The sequence below is a fragment of the Erinaceus europaeus genome, chromosome 18 (assembly GCF_950295315.1).
Source record: "Erinaceus europaeus chromosome 18, mEriEur2.1, whole genome shotgun sequence".
Lineage (NCBI taxonomy): Eukaryota > Metazoa > Chordata > Mammalia > Eulipotyphla > Erinaceidae > Erinaceus > Erinaceus europaeus.
Genome location: NC_080179.1, coordinates 56,238,288 through 56,262,942, shown reverse-complemented (window position 1 = coordinate 56,262,942; position 24,655 = coordinate 56,238,288). Strand labels below are relative to the sequence as shown.

The following is a 24,655-nucleotide window of genomic DNA, read 5'->3' as shown; positions in this document are numbered from 1 at the left end:
GAACCTAGTTTAAAAATACTATTTTTTTCCCCAGAACAACTGAACCCTTCATATCACGGTTGCCCTAGAAAGGAAATTCTCTGGTAACTTGTGTGAATTTAAATTTGTAAATTTAAAATTTAAATTAAAATTAAAATTTTGAATAGTGATGAAGCTGATGTTCCTCTATTAGTTTGATATCGCTGTTAGTTTTTAAAATCTCTAGAGCAAATAGGGATTCTTCTCCTCTTGCTGATACTAGAAGAAACAGAGTTCCTGCTTCCTTCAGAAATGCACGGGAAAATGTTAAAACATTAGCAACCTCTGATATAATCCTGAAATGGCTCCTGGGCTGAACAGAAATGAATATGTGGATGTTAGTAACCTGAGCTAAGAGAAGGATTTTTATCTATTTGAAGAGACGGAATTCTACTCCTGGACAAGAAAAGTCTAATCCTATTACATAGACAAAGATTGCAGTAGACTTTGAAATTTATATTAATATTCCTGAAGGGAAGATAATTCTGTAACTGAGAGTCACACAATCAGAGGAGAGAATTTTCACTCCTAGTTTATTTAGCAAATGACTGTATTTCTCAAATAAAAATAACATTATCCTCCACTCACATTCACCCTCATATTTATATATCTGTAGGGCATACAATATATTTAGGATGTGGGTAGGGTACAGGTATATGAAAGAGTAATTTTACATTTTGCATTCAAACTTACTATGTTAAAAAGGAAGAGGCAGGCCAAGACACCTCTGAATCTGCCTTAGTTTAACTAACATTACTAAATTTCATGCTGTAGCTTTCTATTTCCCTTTAATATGTACGTTTAGGGGTGGGGTAGTGATGCACATAGCTGACTGCTCATATCACCATGCACAAGGACCCAGTTCCCACTTACAGGGGGGAGTCTTCACGAGTGGGTTAGCACTGCTACAGGTATCTCTTTTTAGGCCTCCCTCTTTACTTCTCTCTACTCTCAGTTACTCTCTTACTATCAAAAGAAAAAAAAGAAAAGAAAAGAAAAGAAAACCAATAATAAAATTCTAAAAACTAAAATACATACATGTATTTTAACTCACTGACTGCCAATTTATTTAAATTGTGCTTATTCTACATGCACCAGTCCTATAAGCCACAGAGTCAGCACCAGCCTAAAACACGCAAAGGAAATGAAAAATACTTCCCATAAAATATACTCACATTAAAATGCAATCTTATTAGTCTTATTCATCTCACATTTCAGTCTTTAAACTAATGCTTTAGGCACAAGAAATCCATTCTTCTATGAAAATTCTTAGGCCATGTTTAATTTAAAGAATTGTCCTAGATTGTAAACTTAATATCTGTATTGGAATCTTGTTTTCCTTTTATTTCCACACTTCAAAAATTATATTTAGAAAAGATTATTTTCAAGCCTCTTACATTATTTCTGATATGTACTATCTCACTATGTTTACAGACCAAGTTAGTTGATGAGATGATGGTGGGATAACATCTTTCTTTATCTAGCTTTCCTGCCATGAAGACACCATGACTAAAGAACAATTTTCCAATCAGAAAGTTAGATCTATAATATAAATAGTTCCCTCTAAATTTGTCTTGCATGTTTACTTTTCTCTGTTCTATATGGATGTATAATTTACATTTATATAGCCTCAGAAAATCTTATAGCCTCAGAAAATCTTATAGGTAAGATTTTGAAATGACCACTTATGAAAATACTATACATAGTTAAATTATGAAACAGTGTCTAAAAGTACAGCATATTTGGCAAAAACAAGATGCAAACATATTTTAGATACATTTTCATATTTAAATATCAAGAGCATAGACCATTTATTTTGTTTTATTTCTTCTTTCCAACTCTTCTGTTTTTAACTTTTTTTTTTCTTCCAGGGTTATAGCTGGGGCTCGGTGCCAGCACAGAGAGAAATGGACAGGAGAGGGGGAAGGAGGGAGAGAGAGAGAGAGAGAGAGAGAGAGAGATTGTCACCTGAACACCTATTTTGCTGCTTGTGAAGCGTCCCCCCTGCAGGTAGGGAGCTGGGTCCTCGCACAGGTCCTTGTGCTTAGTACTATGTGCACTAAACCCTGATTTTAACTGTAACTCTCAACACAGAGACCGTTTTCTTTCTTTCTTTCTTTCTTTTTAAAAAGTATTTTATTTTACTTATTTATTTACTGAGAGAGACAGAGAGAAACACTAGAGCACTGCTTAGCACTGGCTTAAAGTAGTCGTGCCAGTGATTGAACCCAGGATTTTTGGGCCTCAAGCATGACAGTCTGTCTGCATAACCATTATGCTATCTCTCCCAAGAGGCATTTTCTCCCTCTATCTTGTGAAAAATACCATGTCATGCTGAAACCATCCAGCCAACATACCGCTTTTCTTCCTATACTATAATTGAGGTTGCTGATGATTCCTAATTCACCTGAAGACAATTTTATTACACTATGTGTTCTTTGAAACAGTTTTATAATTTCTGATTAGAGGCTATTCTCATGTTACTATTCTGTGTTTACCTCATTCAGTTTGAAATAGAGTAAGGATGTTAGTGGAATGCCTTTGCTCCACTTTAAATTTAGAGACCCCTATTACTACATCAAAGGTGCATATTTCCTAGTAGCTAAATAATTTGGTATTCTATAGTATGGCTGTCTAATTTAGGGGCAGCTCGTGTCATTCACTGGCCCAGTCAGGAGACTTTGAGACCTCCAGTGAGAAACCATTTAAGCTGTGGGCAGTTGGTTTTCTCCTTGCCAACTGTCTCACTTTGGAAGCAGGTGGCTCTTTTACTGTTTATCTGTCTCTTCTCTTGGCTATCCCTTAACTTATTTATTCTAATCAACTTTCTATTATCTTTAAAGTATAACAAGCCATTTAAACTGAAATCCAAAGTAGGTACCTTTTAAAGCATATAAAATCAATTATCAATTGTGTGAAAAATTTTATTTATTATCTTTATTTATTGGACAGAGACAGCCAGAAGTCAAGAGGAAGGGGGAGATAGAGAGACAGAGAGACACCTGCAGCCACTCGTGAAGCTTTCCTCCTGCAGGTGGGGAATGGGTGCTTAACCTAGGTCCTTGTACACTGGAACAAGTGCAGTCACCAGGTACACCACCACCCAGCCCCCTTGTGAAAGATTTAATATAAAACTGTGGCTATGTTGCTGCAAAATTTACTAAATTGTTTTTTAATAAAAAGATAATCATTCTGATGCTCTAATAGCATAGAGTGTCGAGGCCTTAGTCACCATACAGTGTTAAGTTGCACACTTCACAAAGGTGTCAGTTTCAAAGGATTTTTATTCATTTAGATAATACTTATCAAGATAGTTCACAATAATTTTATAGCAGAAAGCAGACAAAATTGTTATAATGACAAAATCATAGCATTACAATTTTCTGACTACTTTTCTTCGAATGTAAAATGGCCAAAGAAAGTAATCCCTTCTTACAATTTACTCAGAATAACGTTAAAGCTTGAAAGTCTTGAGTCAAAGTGCTGTGCTAGGTAAATTCACATGTGCAAATGTTCTGACAGGTGAAATAATTTCTAAAGTGTAACTGCTATGAGTTATACTTTAATCCCCAATATTGCTATGTATAAATATAACAATAACCATCAGAAACACTTTAATTTTATTTGGTGAGGAAAGTAATAAATATTCCGTGCTCTACCTTAGGTGCTCAACTCTTCAGCCCTATTTCTTCTTTTAGTTTTAAAATCTTTATTTATTTATTGGATAGTGACAGCCAGAAATTGAGAGGGAAGGGGGTGATAGGGAAGAGAGACAAAGAGACACCTGCAGCACTGCTTCACCACTCGTAAAGCTTTCTCCCTGCAGATGGGAACCAGGGGCTTGAACCCAGGTCCTTGCCTGTTGTAATATGTGTGCTCAACTAGTTGCACTGGGGGCCCCCTTCAGCCCTATTTCATAGAAAGTTTGTAGCAGTCTTGATCTCAGTTTCTTTCCTCCATTAACAAGATAAGGTACTGGTCCAAAACACTGATGGTATTATGTTAATTGGCCCCAGTGAGCATGAAATACTAACTTCTTTAGGATAATTCATAAGTCATTTTCATGTGAGAAAGTGGGAGAGAAACATGCAAATTTTCAGGGTCCTTTGACCTCAGTGAAATTGCCAGCAGTGCAGTGGTTTGGGACATGTTGTTACAATCAATTAAGGCAAATGATGTTATTGCTCTGCTCTCCTCAACAATAAAGATACATCCACACTGGATTTTGTTTCTGGATTTTGGAGGCACTATATTCCTTTCTTGGTTGAGTACTCCAGCCCACTTGCTAAATGATCCAAAAATGTGCTAGTTTTGAATAGAACCAGTCAAAGAAATGGCTCTATATAAGAGGTTCAGACTATTCTTTGCCACTTGAGTCACATGACTGTGAAGATGCACTGATTCTTAAAGGGTCTGTGACCAAGCAGAATGATGTCTGCAGATTTTTGAGGGCTTTTTTCATTGAATCACAGAGCAAGCCCATACAATTTTTCTTGTATATTTCCAGGGTGTAGAAACTTCATGTTATGTTATGTTATGTTATGTTATGTTATGTTATGTTATGTTATGTTATGTTATGTTATGTTATTGTTATTGTTATGTTATTGTTATGTTATGTTATGTTATGTTGCGTTGCGTTGCGTTGCGTTGCGTTGCGTTACGTTATGTTATATTACATTATTATTGGATAGAGAGAAATTGGAGGGGAGGGAAGATAGAGCAGAAGAGACAGAAAGACATCTCTGCATCCCTGATTCACCACTCCTAAAGCTTTCCCCCTGCAGATGGGGATCAGAGGCTTGAACCCAGGTCCTTGTGCACTGGAATGTGAGCACTTAAGTCAGGTGTACCACGGGTTAACTATTATTTCTACAACTATCTGTCTATATTTGTATATAATTGCTCCCCCCTTTTAAGGTCCCATCTTTTCTTTCTTTCCAAATCATAGCTCTGCCATGTTTTTTTTTTTAATTTATTTATTGGGGGATTAATGGTTTATAGTCAACAGTAAATACAGTAGTTTGTACATATGTAATATTTATCAGTTTCCCACATAACAATTCAGCTCATAATAGGTCCTCCTCAGCCATTATGTTCCAGGACCTGAACCCTCTCCTCCCCATCCAAGAGCCTTTTACTTTGGTGCAATACACCAAACCCAGTCCATGTTCTGCATAGTATTTTCCCTTCTGATCTTGTTTTTCAACTTCTGTCTGTGAGTGAAATCATTCCATATTCATCCTTCTGTTTCTGATTTATCTCACTTAACATGATTCCTTTAAGATCCATCAAGATGGCATGAAGAATGTGAAATCACCAATTTTAATAACTGAGTAGTATTCCATTGTATATATATACCACAACTTAGCCACTCATCTATTGTTAAACACCTGGGTTGCTTCCAGGTTTTGAAAGCTCTGCCATCTTTTATGGTTGTATACACTCCTGAGAAACAGTTATTGGCCTTGGTACTAAATCTTAATAGCAACTGGATACTTAAGTCTTGGCTACCAAATTACCATACAACCTAACTAAGCTGTGCAGCATAAATTGGTGTTACCTGGCCCACTAATTCATAAAGTAGGGAATGCTTAGCAGAATTTTATCATCTAATACAAGAGATATGCACATTGTTAGGCCCAGGCAAGATCTGACTGAAGGCACAAGTATGTTACACAAAGAAGTCACTTTTGCGGTCCTGTTCCTTACTCCTACTACACTATTATCCCTTTCCTAACATTCACTTATAGCTTCATAAGGAAAATGAAAACTCAGGTCAGGTTTATACATGGGTTTGAACAGTATAGAGGCATAACTATCAAATGGACATCAGCAAATCTATAGTATCTCTCTGAAGCATCCCTGAGAGACAGAGGTAAAGGAAGGTCTTGGAAGTCTGGCAGTAGCGCAGTGGGTTAAGCACATACGGCGCAAAATGCAAGGACCTGTGTAAGGACCCCAGTTTGAGCTCCCAGCTCCCCACCTTCAGTAGAGTCACTTCACAAGTGGTGAAGCAGGTCTGCAGGTGTCTATCTTTCTCTCCCCCTCTTTGTCTTCTCCTCCTCTCTCCATTTCTCTCTGTCCTACCCAACAACAACAACATCAATAATAGCTACAATAATAAAACAACAAGGGCAGGCAGGGGTGACAGCATAATGGTTATGCAAATAGACTCTCATGCCTGAGACTCCTAAATCCCAGGTTCAATCCCCTGCACCACCATAAACCAGAGCTGAGCAATGCTCTGGTGTTTCTTTCTCTGTCTCTCTCTGCATCTCTCTCAAAAAATAAATAAAATTAAAAAAACAAACAAGGGCAACAAAAGGGAATAGATAAATATTTTTTTAAAAAAGAAGGTCTTAGAGTGGACAGAACTTCAAGCAGTTATTTCAGGCATTCCGTTTTGTTTAAGAGGAAATAGGAGGACAGTGGCACACTTGGAAGAGAACCCATGTTACCATGTGCAAGGGCCTGGGTCAAGCTCCAGGTCTCCGTTTGCAGAGAGGTAGGAGTTCTTTAGATATACCTCTTTCTCTCTTTCCTTCTTCATCTCTCCATCCCCCCTCAATTTCTTTCTGTCTGTAGCAGGAAAAAATTTAAAAAAAAAAATGAAAAGCTACCAGGATGGTAGATTCATCTTGTAGGCACAGAGCTGCAGCATGACATTGGTGGCAAGGAAAGAAGGATAGAAGGAGGAAGGAAGGAAGGAAGGAAGGAAGGAAGGAAGGAAGGAAGGAAGGAAGGAAGGAAGGAAGAATGGAAAGAAGGAAGAGTAGGAGGAAGGAAGGAATTGGCCATATGTTTGACTGAATGCAGTTATTGGAGTTCTGGTTAATGGATTTGCTTAATATTCAGGAATGTGGAGCCAAAAAAAAATTTGATGACAAAAATATTTAGGGGAAAGTTTTGTGGTTAGATCTTTCTGAGTGGGGACAATGTGAACATGTGTTTGACCTATGTAAATGCTTGCCAAAGTGTGACCACATTGGAGTTGGATTTTAATAATGAAGTGTGTAAATAGGATGACCTATTCTCTGGTTCTCTTTTCAGTCAACTTGTCGGGCCTTAAGCCAGCCCCCCCCCCCACTCTGCTCCATCCTCCATTGCAGATATATGGACAATTTACATAATCATTGTTTTGCCTGAGACACAGCCTGCCTGCAGGGTATTAATTAATCCCACCTGTTAAAACCTTTGCAAAGTTGCTAAGGGAGTTTCTACCTAGCCTGCTCTTTTCTTTTTTCCACCCCATTTCCTAGCCATTTCCTTTTCTGTCTTGCCACTTCTGGTTCAAAATATACAAAAAGCATTGTCTCTGATCAATAAAGATGCATTGCGTTCCCGCTCCACCATGCATTGCTGAGTAAGCAGCAGTCCAGGTTGGCTCAGGTCGAGTGGCAGAAATATAGCTTACTCACCAAAGCTGACCTGATCACCACCACCAAGTGCCCCAAATCAGGATGTCACTGAGCCTCTGATATGGCAGCATTCCCTGCCTGCTACATAGTCAGTATCAGCCAGCAACATGGCAGCAGGTTTATTATTTTGGACCAGCTTTGCCAGGGGTAACAGTGTTTTCTTCTTTCTGAACTGCTTAATGAGAATATGGATTTGCTTTCCTTTCATATAACACTTTAGTAAAAATGACCATTCCTGAACTTATAGAACAACAAATCTACAAGGCAGCATTCCATTTGACATTGCTTCTAATCAAGGAACTCATTTCACCACTTAATAGAAGGGTCGAAAGATCTTTTGGAGACTCAGTTATAGCACCATGTAACATACTGGCATGTGGCAGTGCTAAGGCAAAGGCTTCACAGAAGGCTATATATGCCTTCAATCAGAAGCCAATATATGCTGATGTTTCTCTCACAGACAAGACTCACAGGGTCTAGGAATCAAGGAGTGGAAATGGGAGTAGCACAAGTTATTATTGCCTCTAATGGTCCACTGGTAAACTTTTTGTTTCCTATCTTCCATATTATGCTTTGCTGACCTACAAATCTTGGTTCAAAATGGGAGAATGTTTATACTAGGAGACACAGCAATGATTCTACTGAATAAGAAGAACACTATGGAGTCATGCTGGGTTCCTTTTATTTTGGAACCCACAAAGAAGGGAATGACTGTGCTAGCTGGTTGATTAGTACTCGTTAGTACAATAAACTAAACAACAGGAAGCAAAGCAACTCTAAATATGCCTTTTGGGAGAATTATGAAATGACCGTAGTAAGGTTGATCTCACAATTTGAGTGATAATGAAAAAGTGGTCACATTTTCAGATTAAAGCATTAAAAAAAACTCATATAATTGGCATCTAGATTATTAACAAAACAACAAGCACGAACAATCTGATGAATCTTTCTTTTTTTCAGAAATTCCGACATGCCATACCTAGACACTGATGACAAAATAACTTCTCAGAAGCCTATTAAAAATATATTCCATAAATTTAAGTCTCTTTCTATTGTTATTTATAAAACATGTCACAAGAAGGTTTTAGGGAGCACTCATTGGACGTTCATAACTTCAGACTTACATCTAACCTATTACCCAAAAACTGTTTCCAATAAGTTATCTGTATATTCCTTAAACACAGCTGAAGTTATTGAGTGAATGCTCAAGGGCAGCAAGACCTCCAAAATATAAGGTATATGAGGGAAGAATGTTAGGAAGCTATTGATAATTAGTAGTCATTCATATGGTAAGTTTAAATCAAAGTCATGAGCCTCTTGGAATATACCTAAAATAGAACTACTAGCTTTTTCAAAAACGGAGACCATAAATCTTCATCTGAAATATTCCAGCCTTTAGGTTCATGATTAGTCAACAGTTTGTTCTGCTTTATATCTTAACTCTTTTTCAGCCACCAGGTTCCAGACACTACCATGATGCCAACTGGACTTCCCTGGGTAGATGACCCCACCAATGTGTCCTGGAGCCCCACTTCCCCAGAGCCCTGCCCTGCTAGGGAAAGAGAGAGGCAGGCTGGGAGTATGGATTGACCAGTCAATGCCCATGTTCAGCAGGGAAGCAATTACAGAAGCCAGCCAGACCTTCTACCTTATGTACCCCATAATGACCCTGGGTCCATGCTCCCAGAGGGATAGAGAATGGGAAAGCTAAAAGGGGAGGGGACGAGACATGGAGTTCTGGTGGTGGGAACTGTGTGGAATCGTACCCCTCTTACCCTATGATCTTATCAGTATTTCCATTTTAAAAATAAAAATTATTTTTAAAAATCTATCATTAAAATCAGTTACCACACCCTACATTTTTAGCCCTTTAATCATTTACTCCACTTTTTTTTCTGCCTCCTACCTGAATTTACCTCTCTGTATCTGGATTTCCTAATGCTTTCCAAAACTTATTAATAAAAGGACTCAGGACCTGAAGGAAGGAAGTGCTTTTTGTGTGGCCACTCCACTCTTATAGTGGTGAGTATCACCTCTGACTCTCTTTCAGAAATCAAATTCATCTTTCTGAATAATCATTCAGGTATCCAACTTCTCCAACCTCAATAGCATGATAAGAAGGTATATAAATTTTACACTCAAATTTTAAGATTAAACTACTCAGTCTATTTTCTTTCATTCAACATATTTAATTGTTGCTTGAAAACTGCAATGCATACTCTTGAAATCTTGAACTGTCATTCATTCCTTAACTAATAACCAACATGTACTTGGAACATCAATCTTGAGGTATGGGAGATGACTGAGAAAAGATATTTGCACACATCCTATTAGTATTCAGATTCATAAACTTGTTAAGATTTAAAAAAATATGATGTAAATAATTAAATCCAAGCTTAAAATCACCTTCTGATTAAATTGGCTGATACAATAATGTTGGAACGTAATCATAGGTCAAGGAAAACAAAAATTTAAACTGCATTTGAATAGGAAAACTGTCTTAAAGTTCTCTTACCTCTTGTTTGTACCCCCTGTCCACAGGCTTCACTGCTGCCAATTATTCCCTGCTTGACAGATTCTGGAACCAAAATACAAGGGCTCCATTTTTGCAGCTTCCACCTGTGATTACAAAGAATAGAGGACTAGATAGTTCACCATAACAAACATATGAAAGAAATATGTGAAGTAGTATAGTCAATTTCCAACTCCAAAAATATAACATCAGCAACTCAAGGAAAATAGATCTGAAATGAATGTTATAAAATGAAGCCCTAGAAAATACCAGGGGTGACAATAGTCTACTGTGTCCCAGATTCATGGTTAATGCTGTAATTTCATTTAAAAAACACTGTGGACACTTTGCACATAAACCTTAGTTCATATAGCAACATAGTAATAAAAGGCTTTAGAAGCACTGATCAAATCTATAAGGATTAGTACTTTATGAACCTAAACATGTTAAAAGACAATAAAATGAAAAAAGAGAGAGAAAATTCCTATGTTTCATTGGCACATCCGAGGGCTAAGGTCTGAACATGCAAAAGCTTTGGATATAAAACTTTACAACTGAGATTCTTCATCCACCAGATATTTCTTAAGGTGCTTCCTAAGATTCTAGAATAACCCAAACATCTTATAACGTTATATAAAGTCAAGGGAGCTATGGACTGTGGGGGCTATTATATGTGATAGTTCATCTCAGGGATGAGGAAAGAATCTGACTCTGATAAATTCCTATTCAATATTTCTGTTCCTCAGAGGAAATTATCTCCAAGAAGTCCTTCATATTTTTCACAGGTTTTCCATTCTCAATTAATCTAAACTCTCTATTTTTATGACTCAAAAGACAGACAGTGACTTGTGATTTTAACTCTTTCTCTCTTTAGAAATGTTCCAGAAAGCCCCAACCCTCAATGTAATATACCCTGTTTCTTGGCTTAATATATTTTATATGCTTTTTCATATGACATATGAACCACAACAGAAAAGTATGAAGTAAAAACATAATTAATCGAATTCCCAGGAGAGGAATGTGAAGAGAGACTTGGGTTGGAGGTGGGCAGCGAGGCAATAAGAAGCTGTATTCATGTATCAGCAATGCTCTATAAACTAGTTTCCCTAAAAACTGATTTTGGAAAAAATATCATTGATCATTTTTACAAAATTATAAAAGATGGGACTGGTTGTAGCACACTGGGTTAAGCGCACAAAGTATGAAGTGTAAGGACCTGTACTTCATACTTTGTGAACTGATAGTTTCAGGGTTTGAGCCCTCAGCTCCCCACCTGCCAGGGATAGGGTGTTACTTCATAAGCAGTGAAGCAGGTCTGAAGTTATCTATCTTTCTCTCTCCCTCTGTCTTCCCCTCCTCTCTCAATTTCTCTCTGTCCTATCCAATTAAAAAAAAAAAAAAAAGGCCTCCAGGAGTAGTGAATTCATAGTGCAGGCATGGAGCCCCAGCAATAACCCTAGAAGCAAAAATAAATAAATAAATAAATAAATAAATAAATAAATGGTTCATCTATCAATGTTTTACATCATTATGAATATAATTTATACTACTGTACAGTTAAAATGGCTATAATGGTAATGTTTGTTGCTATGGGTTTTTTATGAAAACTAAAATCGAAGTCTTAGATCCTTAAAGTTTACATGGACCACAATAAGATAAAAAATTTAATCCAGATTATTGTGCTACATAGACTAAAGTAGAATGGATAATCAAGACTTCCTCTTTCTTTTTTTCTTTCTTTCTTCCTTTTTCCTTCCTTCCTTCCTTCCTTCCTTCCTCCCTTCTTTATTTATTTTTAATGGGTTTTTAATTGCCACCAGGGCTATAGCTGGGGCTTGGTATTAGCACTACAAATCCACCACTCCCTGATATCATCTCCCCAGACAATAATTAGGATCCACCTGCATATCAGATTTCAGGCTCAGGCAAAATCAAACAAACAAAAAAAACACTAGTATAGCCACAGGCCCTTTGGAATATAACTAAAATATGCCTACTAGCTATCTACAAAATGGAGTTCCCCCCCCCCCCCCAGGCTGCCTTTATCTGCACTATTCCAGCCTTCTGTTCCATGACTGGGCAACAATTTGTTTGGCTTTATATGTTAACTCTCTTTTCAACCACCAGGTTCCAGATGCTAGCAGGATGCAGACCAGACTTCCCTGGACAGACAACCCCACCAATGTGTCCTGGAGCTCTACTTCCCCAGAGCCCTTCCCCACTAGGGAAAAAGAAAGACAGGCTGGGAGTGTGGATCAACCTGTCAACGCCCATGTTCAGCAGGGAAATAATTATAGAAGACAGACCTTCAACCTTCTGCATCCCACAATGACCTTGGGTTCATACTCCCAGAGGGTTAATGAATAGGAAAGCCATCAGGGGAGGGGATGGGATATAGAGTTCTGATGGTGGGAATTGTGTGAAGTTGTACCCTCTTATCCTATGGTTTAGTCAATGTTTCCTTTTTATAAATAAAACATTTAAAAAAGTCCACCACTCCCAGAGGCCTTGTTTAATCCTATCTATGTATTTGATAGGATAAAGAGAAATTATGAAATGGGGGTCTGAGGAAGAGAGAAAGAGAGTGAACTTAAACCTGATTCACCTCTTGTGAAGTGTCCCCCCATGGGTGAATAGCAGGACTAAACTTCTGGTCCTTATGCATGGTCGTATCTCTTTAAATTCTCAGTTTTTGGGGGGCCAAGATCTGATTCAATTGTTAGGGCATGTGTCTGGCCATGCATGTGGCTCAGGTTAGAGCACTGGCACCACAGAGAAGTGACCTGACACAAGCAGAAGCTTTAGTGCTGTACTTTCTCCAACTCTCTTTGTCTCTCTACCTAACAAAAAAAGTCAGCCAGGGAGCATAAAAAATGCACATATCTAAGGCAATGAAGCCACAAAAAATAAGGAAAGAAACAAACTCTTAAGTTTGGTGATGTTAAGTCTGAATTCAGAGAAGTTACAAGTCTGAAAATCACCAGATGCTCAGCCACAGACTCCTGGCTAAATCCCAGTCAGTTCTATACAGACATCCAGGTTATCCTCACTACCTGAGAGAAGCCCATTCCTATAAAAACTTTTTTTGCTTTAAAGGATGGAATTTTATTTTATTCAACCAGAGCATGGTACAGTGTTGATTTGTGGTGGCGCTGGGGATTAGATTTGGGAATTCAGAGCCTCAGGCATTAAAGCTTTTACAGAACTATTATGCTATCTCCTTGGTTTCTAGAAAGCCTTTTGTCAGCCAAAACAGTTTAGAACAAAAAAGTAATTGCCAGCAATTTACATAGAAAAATGTTAGCTAGTGGGTAGAAATGAGGTGATTATGCTCAAGGAAGTAAGGAGGTGAAAGACAATGGATGGTTTAGTTCTTGTGTGGAATACAGACAACTGAAACACAAGAAGTTGCAAAAAAAAAAAAAAACCAAAAAAAAAAAAAAAAGACACCAGTGCTGTCTCAAGGACTTTGTGTGAGTTATGGAGGTTATCAGATGCATAGGGGAAGCAGTACTTTGGTGGTGGCTGCAGTGGGGGACTATGCCTCCATTATGTTATTGAGACAAAAAGGGACAGTGTAATAGGCAGGGAGAGGGACGCCAGGCAGTAGAGCAAGAACTCTTTGGTCCAGTGTTCATCAGAAGACAGGATGCAGGAGACAGTCCAATGTGTCAAGCAGATAACATTCATACAGTTGCAGAAGATGTCACACAACCATCTGTGTAGAGGAGAAGTTCACATGCAACCATATCAGGAGCTGATGGAGTGAATATGGGCACAGCCTGTGAAGCTTCCAACCAGACTAAAGAGATGAGCCCCAGCCTCCATGCCCACAATCCTCACTTCACTTAAGGAGCCCCTCCTATGTCTTTGCTGGAGCCTCTCCTCCTTCCCTCTGATCCCTTCCCTCCAGGGAGTGCAGTTCTGCTCTGCCTCTAAAAAACTTCTTGTCCCATAAAACCCCAAACTCTAACTCTCTCTTTTTCCCTTCCTGGACCTTGGTGACTAGCACCCATTCTTGGTGACCAGCACCCATTCTTGGGTGCACAGATTACACGAACCAGAGAAATCTGCAACACTATAATCTTGCAAACCACCATTACAATTACTACTCAAATTTTTTAAATATTTGTTTATATAAATTGTTTATAAAATGAAAAAATGGAAGGCAAGTCATTGGTGAATAACATTCACTAGACAAATGACAGATTGTATCATGTGGTAAAATGTAGTAGCCTGTAAACTGGCTTTGAAGTGAGAGGCAGAGAGCACTTGGTTTGAGGCTTTGCATGTAAAGGAAGGCATTAAACACTCTGTTGGTCGTAATTAAGAAAAGAACATGATAATTGGACTTCTTGATTTTTACCTAGATACTTTTAGACTAAGAAGTGGCAATATCCTGCAATACAACTCTTAAGCATTCATCCAAAGGACATGAAAACTTGAATTCAAAGGGGCAAAGGCACTCCTGTTATAGCTGCTTTATTTACAATTACCAAGGAATAGAAATAACCTAAACACCCATCAGCCATGGGACTTAAATTCAATGAAATATTATTCTGCAATTTAAATAGGTGATCTTATGTGTGTGGGGGGGCACTGAATGAGGCTAAGGAGACAGCATAATGATTATGCAAATAACTTTCATGCCTGAAGCTCTGAGTTCCCAGGTTCAAACTCCAGCAACACCATAAATTAGAAGAGTAGTGTTTTGGTAAAAAATAAAATAAAATAAAATAAAATGAACCAAAAAAAAACCCCACAAAAACAACAAACAAAACAACAAAACAAGCAAAAGAGTGGTCTGGAGGCCATTTTCCACCAATTCATATGATTTTTAAAAATAAAAACAATTACTTTTAGTCTTAAAAGACTAAACATTTATTACTAAACACACAGACCTCAGATGTTTTGTGTTTGTTTGCTTATTTGATTTTTGTTTATAGATAGAGAGGTGGCCAGACAGTGAAAGAGGCCACAGAAGCTAAGCTGCCTTCAGTGCAGTGGGGGCCAGGCACAAACCTAGGTTGGAACATGGCAGCAGCACCCTATCTAAGGGAGTGATTTCACCTGCCCCCACCCCATGTTGTTCTTATACCAAGAAGGAACAGGCAACTTAAAACACACACACACACACTGTATATAGATGACAAATTACTCACTTAAGAAAACAAATACTATCTATAAGTTTTTATTTTTCAAATTAGCTTCTTTTCTTCCTTCCTTTCTCCACCCCCCATTTTTAATTTCCACCAGGGTTATGTCTGGGGCTCAGTGTCATCCGTCACTATAAATCCACCACTCCTAGCAGTCATTTTTTCCTTTCCTTTTTATTTTGATATGATAGAGTGAAATTAAGAGGGGAAAAGGAGACAGAGGGAGAGAGAGAAGGAAGAACACCTACAGACTTGTTTCACCACATGTGAAGGGTCCCCCATGCAGGTGGGAAGCAGAGAATCAAACCCAGGTTCTTATATATCGTAACATGTGCACTCAACCAGGTGTGCCACAGCCCAGCCCCAAAATAGACAGTTTCTTTCATGAAATATGTATATATGATGAAAATTGATACCAAACTATTTCTAATTTTAAATTTGGTTCTGAATAATGTAAGATATGTTTCAATAAGAGGACTGTTGAGGCATTTGCCAGTAAGCATTACTGTTTCCAATTTCCTCACTGAATAGATATATAGCAAATACAATAGGTCATGATTTATATTAAAGTCTAATGTATATTTTTAAATGTCAGCATTACCGATATGCAGGGCACAGTGAGATGTCTTCACATTCTCGCTCTTCAAACAAGGTGTCTGGGCATTCTTGGCCTCCATTGACAGCTTCTTGGATGATAATCCTATATCGAGATTGTTTAATTGTGGCATTTCCTGAAACAATAATAATAATAATAAAATCATAGCACTGCTTTATGTAGACGCGGAGAAAAATTAAAGAGCTAGATAACAATTGGAGGAAAATGGCAAAGTAAACCTGGCAAATGGGAATTCATAAGCAAAGATAAGGGCTAAATACACAATTACACTTCTATGAGATTCGACATGCTACACTCAAATTCAAATTTATATGTTCTAATATGCAAAGATTCTTTCCCACTGTCTTAATATGCTTTGAACTTATCCGAATCTATATTTCCTATAGCATAATCTAAGAGACCCCAGAAGCTCTATTTATCTCCCAGAGCAGTTTAGGTGGCTAGAGTTTTACCATCAGCGAGTCACTCTCTCTTGTAAGGTATTTCCCTTGAGTAAGACATTTTAAATTGCAATCATTTTATAAAATGTAATTCATCAGTGTCATCTTTATTTATGGGTATTAGTTTATTAAATTATTTTATTTATAACCTGAGACAATATGTGTGTAATTGAAATTTAGGGAAGCACTAAAATTGTGACAGGAAAAAATATATTTTCTACTTCACAGTTTTGCTGAGAAGCAGAAGTATTAATAGGCACCTTGATACAAAAGACAAATGATCCTCAATTTAATATAGTGAATTAATTTTGTGTTTTTGCTGTCAGGGTAGTTATCTAGGATTTTGCCTGCATAATTCCACCACTTCTGGAGGACTTTTTTTTTATTTTTTATTTTCTCCAGACAGCAAGTGAAAGACAGACAGGCAAAGGAGGAGAGAGATTACAGCACTGCAACATCTCTTATGAAGCTTCTTCTTCGTGTGGTGCTCTACAATGTGAGTCAGCTTCCAGCATTCTGATTCATTTTCTTAATCTCTAGATGTCTTCTGAATGAACCACAGTAACAATAATCAATTTGCATTATCCTAGTTAGCAGCTATTCCAACATGTTATGTGCAAGATATGTAACAGATATGAAGATGTAAATTAACTGTCTCATTTTCCTCTAGCCTTCTTCTCCCCCTTCTTCTATTAGACAGAGATGATATTGCTATAACTTGTTTTTCTAGGATTAAGTATTTATTTATTTGATAGACAGAGAGAAATTGAAAGGGGAAGGGAGATAAATAAGGAGAGATAGACACCTGCAGCGCTGCTGTTTCACCACTAGTGAAGCTTCCCCCCTCCAGGAAGGAATTGGGAGCTTAAACCAAATTTCATTTGTTATATCCAAGCCTATATTAGGTTTACAAAGTCTTTAATGGGATCTGAGTTAACCTCATGTTTTTTGCATTTACTTGCTTGATGATTCTAAAGGTTGGCATGTCCTTTCCTGATATATATAGTATATCTCACGGCCAATTGTATACAGTGCTTCTTTAAGGGATTGCAGTGGGGTAACAACAATGCTGGTGGTCTATCAGGAGAGATTAAAAGATGGAAGGGTCCATTTTACTTACTGTCTCATATACAGTTAGCTGAATAGCTAGAGTGACTGAAGGAAGTGAAGAGAGGAAGACTCCTAGGCCAATGTAATAAATACTTGATTAGAAAATATATGGTGCCTTCTTTAGGCAATTCTACTAGATTGTCAAGCTTACTAGGTCTAAATCTAAGCAAAGAGGACTATTTTTTGAGCACTCTTACTTTTTAAAATTTTTTTTCTCCCTCTCTAAGTTACAGAGGGAATTTTTTTTTTTGCCTCCAGGGTTATTTCTGGGGCTCAATGCCTGCACCATGAATCCACTGCTCCTGGAGGCCATTTATTCTCCCTTTTGTTGCCCTTGTTGTTGTAGCCTTGTTGTGGTTATTATTGTTGTTGTTTATGTTGTTCGTTGTTGGATAGGACAGAGAGAAATGGAGAGAGGAGGGGAAGACAGAGAGGGGGAGAGAAAGATAGACACCTGCAGACCTGCTTCACCACCTGTAAAGCGACTCCCCTGTGGGTGGGGAGCCAGGGGCTCCAACCTGGATTCTTATGCTGGTCCTTGCGCTTTGCATCATGTGCACTTAACCCGCTGCGCTACCACCCAACCCCGGACACTCATAACATTTAAGTATAGAATTGCCCTTAATTTATGGAGCTGTGAATATATGTACACAGTACCATAGTGTTTAGCTTATATCTAGGATGTGTAACTTTGTTGGAAAACACACAACTAAAATGAAACTGGGTAGTAGGGCTTGAGTTTTCAAACATGTTTCCAAACTGTAGCTAGTTCTGCCAATGTTTTCTTCTATCTATATGATGGTATATGGTCTAATGCCCAGGACCTTGATATATTTGGAGTTGATTTTTGTGTATGGTGATATGTGGCTGCCCAGTTTCACTCTTCTGTGTGTTTCAACCTAATTACATCAGTATCACTTGTTGAATAAAACTCTCCTTTACCCATTTAGTGCCTTGAGCCCCCTTGTCAAAAATTAGTTCTCTATAGGTATGTAGGGGCTCTTAATCCTAGGCTTTTAGTTTTATTTTTCTGGTTAATCTCTCTCTATTTTTATTCTAATACTAGCAATTTAAATTATGATATTTCTGTAGTATTCTTTGAGGTCAGGAAACATGATACCTCCAGTCTTGTCCATTTTACCCCCTCAAGATTGTTTTGATGGTTCTAGGCATATTTTGGTTCCAGATCAACTCTTTTAACTTTTACTCTGTTTCCTTACAGAAACTTGGTGAATCCTTGAAAGGGATTACTATTAATCTCTCTATATATGGCACTGGGTAAGATAGTCATTTTAACAGTATTAATTGTTATATTCCAAAGGCATGGAATATACTTCCGTTTATTTGTGTCTTTTCCTATTTCTAGAAGTAACAGTTCATAATTTTATTCTGAGTTTTCTGAGTTTATTCTGAGATATTTAATTTTCCCCCTAGTATTAGAAATGGGATTGATTTCTAGATTTATTTTTCTTTTCTTTTTTTTTTTTAAGATTTTTATTTATTTATTAATGAGAAAATAGGAGAGAAAAAGAACTAGACATCACTCTGGCACATGTGTTGCCGGGGATCGAACTCAGGACCTCAGGCTTTCAGAGTCCAAAGCTTTATCACTGCACTATCTCCCAGACCAGTCTAGATTTCTTTTTCTGGCTTAATGTTTACATACATGAATGCAACTGATCAGCATTCTAAATTTCAGCTTCCTGGGCTGTAAACCAGGCTGAATAAAACTAACAATTTCACATAAATGATGTGAGGATTAAATGAGATACAACATATAAAACACTGTGTATAAATTGCTTATTATAAGGAGTCTTCTCTGCAATAATATGAATTAATGAGAGAAGGTAGGAAAAATAAAAGGCTAAAACAAACAATTAAGACTCTAAAAGAAAAATTTAGTGAATTAGTCTTCTAATCATTTTCGGAATCTCATTAATGTTCTATCATTCCATAATAGACTATGAATAGTATAAAATTATTCTACGTCATTAGTAAATCAAGCTACAATTTAAAAATCAATCAGTGCCAATCACCTTCTTACCTTACCTTAGAAGATAAATAGAGTGATCCCCTGTTTGCTCAGGGCAGTGTGGGTTAATGTCTGTGATCTTGATTTAAATAGCAGCAGTATATCCACTCACTTGTAGAAGGGCCTCAGTTTTAAAATTATCAACTATTCAGCAAAAAGACTACCACCCCATGTAATCTAAGAATTAAGCACATATTGCTTCTCTCCACAATCTAGGGCTTCATTTCAAATATGTGGAAAGGTAGATTGCACAGCTGTTCTTAAAATAAACTTCCTAGCTCTTTCCAACATGAAGACCTCAAATTTCATCTGCTGTACTTTTATACCTTTAGGTTTCTGATTATTAAACAAACAGTTCTGCTTTCTATCTTAATGCTTTTCAGCCACCAAGTTGCAGATGCTACCATGATGTCAACCTGTCTTCCCTGGGCATATGACCTCACCAATGTGTCCTGGAACCCCACCTCCCCAGAGCCCTACACCACTTGGGAAAGACAGAAACAGGCTGGGGGGTATGGATTGACCTGCTAATTCCTATGTTCAGCAGAGAAGCAATTACAGAAGCTAGACATTCCACCTTCTGCACCCCACGAAGATCTTTGGCCCATACTCCCAGAGGGATAGAGAATAGGGAAACTTCCAATGGAGGGGAGGGGATATGGAACTCTGGTGGTGGAAATTGTATGGAATTGTACCCCTCTTCTACCACAATCTTATCAATCATTATTATTAAATCACTAATAAAAATTATCTATTCATTCTGGTCACTGGGTCTTTTTATTTCTTGCCACAGAATTTCTGCAGTTCAAAGAGTATCAGAAGAGTGTTCTCTGCTACAAGCACTGTAGCTCAAGAATCATTTACATTAAAGAGAATGGAGACTAGGGATTACCTCAAATTAGCCAATTTGAGTGGCTCTATAAGTTTTTCCATGATAGAAACCTCACAAACATAGGTTATATAACTAAAATGAATTGACAATCAAAGTAGAGCATGAACAATGGGGGAAAAAATCAGTTGGCAAAAATTCCAAATGGTCATTATGGAGTCTATTTCTATGTCAGTTCTAGACAACAATCACAGTATGATGTTTGGCAGTCTAAATCTCTAAAATTAAATCCCCCTAAAAAGCACATTTTCTCAACTGACTACACAAAAGAGACTAACCACATCTAGACTATTTACAACTACAGCTGAGATTCAGAGCTGATTTCCCTTTTAGTTAAGGTGCAAAACCAAGTTCATCATCAGTCCAGCTACCTGCACTTATATTTGGAGAAACAGTTTCTATGGCTCTGTGTTCTCCAAAGGAAGCACTTGCCACATACAGAGCTGTCATCCTCGATAAATATTTATGAGGTGTCTGTTACATGTAGCAGATGCACCAAGGTGCTGTGTATTATACTGGAACATATACATGTATTATTAAATATCCCCACTGAAGCAGAAAATAAACTTGATGGATGAATAATAATGGATAAATTTCAGATGCATTTAAAAATGATAATATAAACTTTATATTTATCAGACATACAGCATATTCTCTTTGTTCAAATAGAAATGGAAAACTTAAGTGGTGAAAAATGCAATGTCCTTGAAGGGCTAGAAGTAGTTTTCATGTGCTTTTTGCCTATTCATCTTGGTGTTCCATACATAAAACAGATACATCAAGAGCAGAATTCCCTCCCAGCCTAGACATTCAAGTACTTCAAAATGAACACCAAGTCAAAGATCACCTTTATACATGAGCAAAATTAAACGCAAGTGCAAAGCTTTTCTGGTAAGCTTTTCAGGGATGATGAAAATAGGCTCCAGGATATCAATGTGCTTCTTTCATTATTAAATATTACTTGAAAAAATATGTTCCCTACTCTTAAATTTTCATAACCATCACTCAGTTTTGCAACAGAGTCCAAACTCAATGATGCTGGCAACAGACAAGACCTCCAGGACTCTTATTTCTAACCCCTGCTCATTAGCACACTACTGTATGACCCTGGGCAATGCACTTAAGTTTTCATGGGTTTCAATGTTACTGCTTGTCTGTGTATATACTACTGTTGAGCCAACTCATAGCATGTTGGCTTTCTGGCGGGGTGATCTCCAGGAGAAAGGTAACAGACCGGTTCTTTCTCGCTCGCGCAAGGGACGACACAAAGTAAAGACACCGGGGAGACCTGCAGCATGCTCAGATCTCAGATCTCAGGTCTCGTTTATTAGTAGGTGGGCAAAGTTTAAGTAGAAAACCAAACAAAGAACATTATTCAAATATGTCAGAAATTACAGGTTTCTTAAAGGTCAGCTTGCCCCTATGGTAGGGGGCTGGTATGACAAGAATTGATGCAAATACATAAAGGTCAAGATAATTAGTCTCCTGATGCAGGCATTTAATTACCCAAAGGCGTTTGAGGGGAGAATAGGGGTTGAACAAGTTAAGGCAAGAAAGAGAGAAGATAAGCAAATTAAGGACATCAAAGGGCACTGCTAGGAGTGTGTGATAAGGTGTGTTCTCCTCTGTGAACCTTGAGCAAGTGAATCTTAAAGTAGGCGGCCATGTGGCCTGCAGTTAATGGAGAGAAGTATTGAGGTCTCTGTGGGCTTGAGAGACTAACAAGGCAAGCTTAGTCTGGGAGACTTTTTCCCTCTTGGCTCACCTCTATGATGAGAGAGACTAACAAGCAGGGTGTCTATCCAGACCTCCATCCAAGGATGGGAGAGCTCCCCTATGCTCTACCAAGCTATCACATAGTCCCACAATAGCATAAATTTTAAGAATGCCTAATTAAATGGAATTTAAAGCATTCTGAAAATGCTATTATAGATATGATAGATAAATAGATGATAGGTAGTTATATGAATATATATAGTCACTGGAATTTTAAAAATCCTATATAGGTAAATTCTTAACATAGACCTCAGAAGCAGCTCATGCTTATATCTACATAAACTACCTAGGATGACAACAAGGCAAATACCTAATTTCTCCCCACACACTCATTGAAGTCTATACAATTTCACTCTAATTTCCAGAGACAATGTCCAGTTTCCTCAGCCACTATGCTCTTAAAATATTTCTTATGGGACCAGGTTGTGTGCACACACTACAGTGTGCAAGGACATAGGTTCAAGCCCCTGGTCTCTACCTGTAGGAGGAAAGCTTCGCAAGTGGTGAAGCAGGGCTGCAGGTGTTTCTCTGTCTCTTTCCCTATCTATCTCCCTCTCCCCTCTCAATTTCTGTCTCTATCCAACAAATAAAAAATAAACAAAATATTTTTTTAAAAATCTCTTATTTAGAGAGATATAAAATACTGACCATCCTTGTGCTAATAAGTCTTTAGTTTTTCTGTCACAACTGAAATGAACCAGAGCTGATCTTGTCTGTTTAACCCATGTCAGTCTTAGCACTCCCTCCATATTGGAATCTGAAGGAATGATTTTACAAATTGTTAATGCTGCCCAACCTAAACCATTTACATGAGGATCTCTAGTGAATGGGACCCAAGCTTTAGTACATTAAAAAAAAAAAAAAATCTCCAGGGCAGAGAACCAGTACTTTAATACATTTAAAGCTAGAATCTCTATTCATCCAGTATGTAAAACAGCAAAAAGGCAATGCAGTATGCTCAAGCAAGCAATAGAAAACAAATGAGCACTGGCTAAATCATTGCTGCTCTCAACACATTTTCAAAATGCAACCTGCCCTCTAGCTAAGCACATCATAATGGATATAATTGGAAATGTGTACTATAAATGAGGAGGGTTAACAACACCATTTATAATGACGATCACACTTGTCTTTTTTCTTCTGCTAACATGTTCTGAAGTGGCAGGGATTTATTCTTCCTCATCCTGACCCTTTTTCACTTTAGTAGATAAAACGTCTAGTGGCTTCCTGCTACAGGACTCTCTAATGTGTTTCACTCCATCAGAATTAAGAATAAAATAACTGCAACTCCATTTAGCTCTATACTTATAATACATACAGGTTGTAGGGGGGATGTCATCTCAAATACAAACTCAAGATAATGTCTTCTTATTAACCATGGATCCTGAATTATAAATAAAAAAAATTCTTCTTAAGCAAACCATACTGACCTACCTAATATAGTATTATTTTATGCCCAAATGGACATACATGAATGTTGTTTCTTTCTAGTACTGTGCTGACAACACAGGCCAAAATGATTCTATGTCAGGTTTGTGTATAAAGACACAGCTCAGGAACACACAGGTCTCAGGTTTAGTCCTCATAGCCTCCATTCTCTGGCATGAGCGAAGTACATACTTGGTCGTTTATTCTATAGAATTTGCCGTGTATTAAGTGTACTATCAATGGCTATGGTTCAACCACATAAGTTTTGGCTTCTGCAATTTTTTTTAAGACACTTTAGTGGAGGGTTAATGGTTTACAGTACAGTTGTTGACAAAATGGTAAAATTTCTCATATTTCCATGATAGGTGTCTGCAAATAACTCTCATCTCCAACCTGGGTCCTTTCCCATCATTATGTTCCAGGACCTCAAAGGCCCTCCTCCCCTTTGTCCTCTCTTGCTGCCTTCCTTGTCTCTTCTGAGGTTTGTGGTTCACCTGATTATAAGGTGCAGGAAATCTGCCACATATTCATATCAGTCATGATATTCAAGGTTTTGTTTTAGGTATAGTGGAAAATAACTCTATGGAGATAAGTTATTTATTTAAAATTTTAGCTATAAATTTCAACACAATGTGAATATTATCTTTTACATAGAAGTACATGCCATTGACATGCCTTCTTGTCTCTTTTCAACCATTAACATAAAGTCAGCAGTATTTGAAATTCTTTTTTGTTTGACTTAGTATTGACATAATGTAATATTTTAAAATCAATGAGTTTAGACTTCTGAGGGTTGGAAAGATTACTTATATCCCAGTGCCTAAGAGAGAAATAATTGGAACATCTCTCTAAGGATTTGCTGAAAAACAACTGAATATAAAGTAGTTAATATGTTTTTTTAATATTTTTTTAATTTAATTTATTTATTATTGGATAGAGAAACAGGAAAATTGAAAGGGGAGGGGGAAAATAGAAAAAAACATAGACAGAGAGGCACTAACAATCCTATTTCACCACTCGTGAAGCTTTCCCCCTGCAGGCGGGGACCAGGCACTTGAACCAGGGTCCTTGCATATTGTACTCTGTGTACTTAAATAGATTCACCACTGCTTGACCCCATTAATATGGGATTTAAACATATGGTAATCATATAATTTATTATTTTTTTTGTTCTTACCAAGGTTTCACAACTCCAGGACGACTTTCTTTTAGACAGATATATATAGAGAGAAACCATGTCATCACTGTGGAGGTCAGTTT

General features: G+C 37.6%; 1 protein-coding gene across 1 annotated transcript in view; it reads right to left on the bottom strand.

The window, feature by feature from the left end:
• THSD7B (thrombospondin type 1 domain containing 7B) overlaps positions 1-24,655 on the bottom strand; it is a 1,062,005-nt gene that overhangs the window by 417,111 nt on the left and 620,239 nt on the right. The window contains exons 11-12 of the mRNA XM_007525013.3: positions 15,706-15,835; positions 9,952-10,055 (exon numbers count right to left, since the gene is read on the bottom strand). Coding sequence (XP_007525075.1) covers positions 9,952-10,055; positions 15,706-15,835 — 234 coding nt within the window. The remainder of the gene's footprint in view (positions 1-9,951; positions 10,056-15,705; positions 15,836-24,655) is intronic.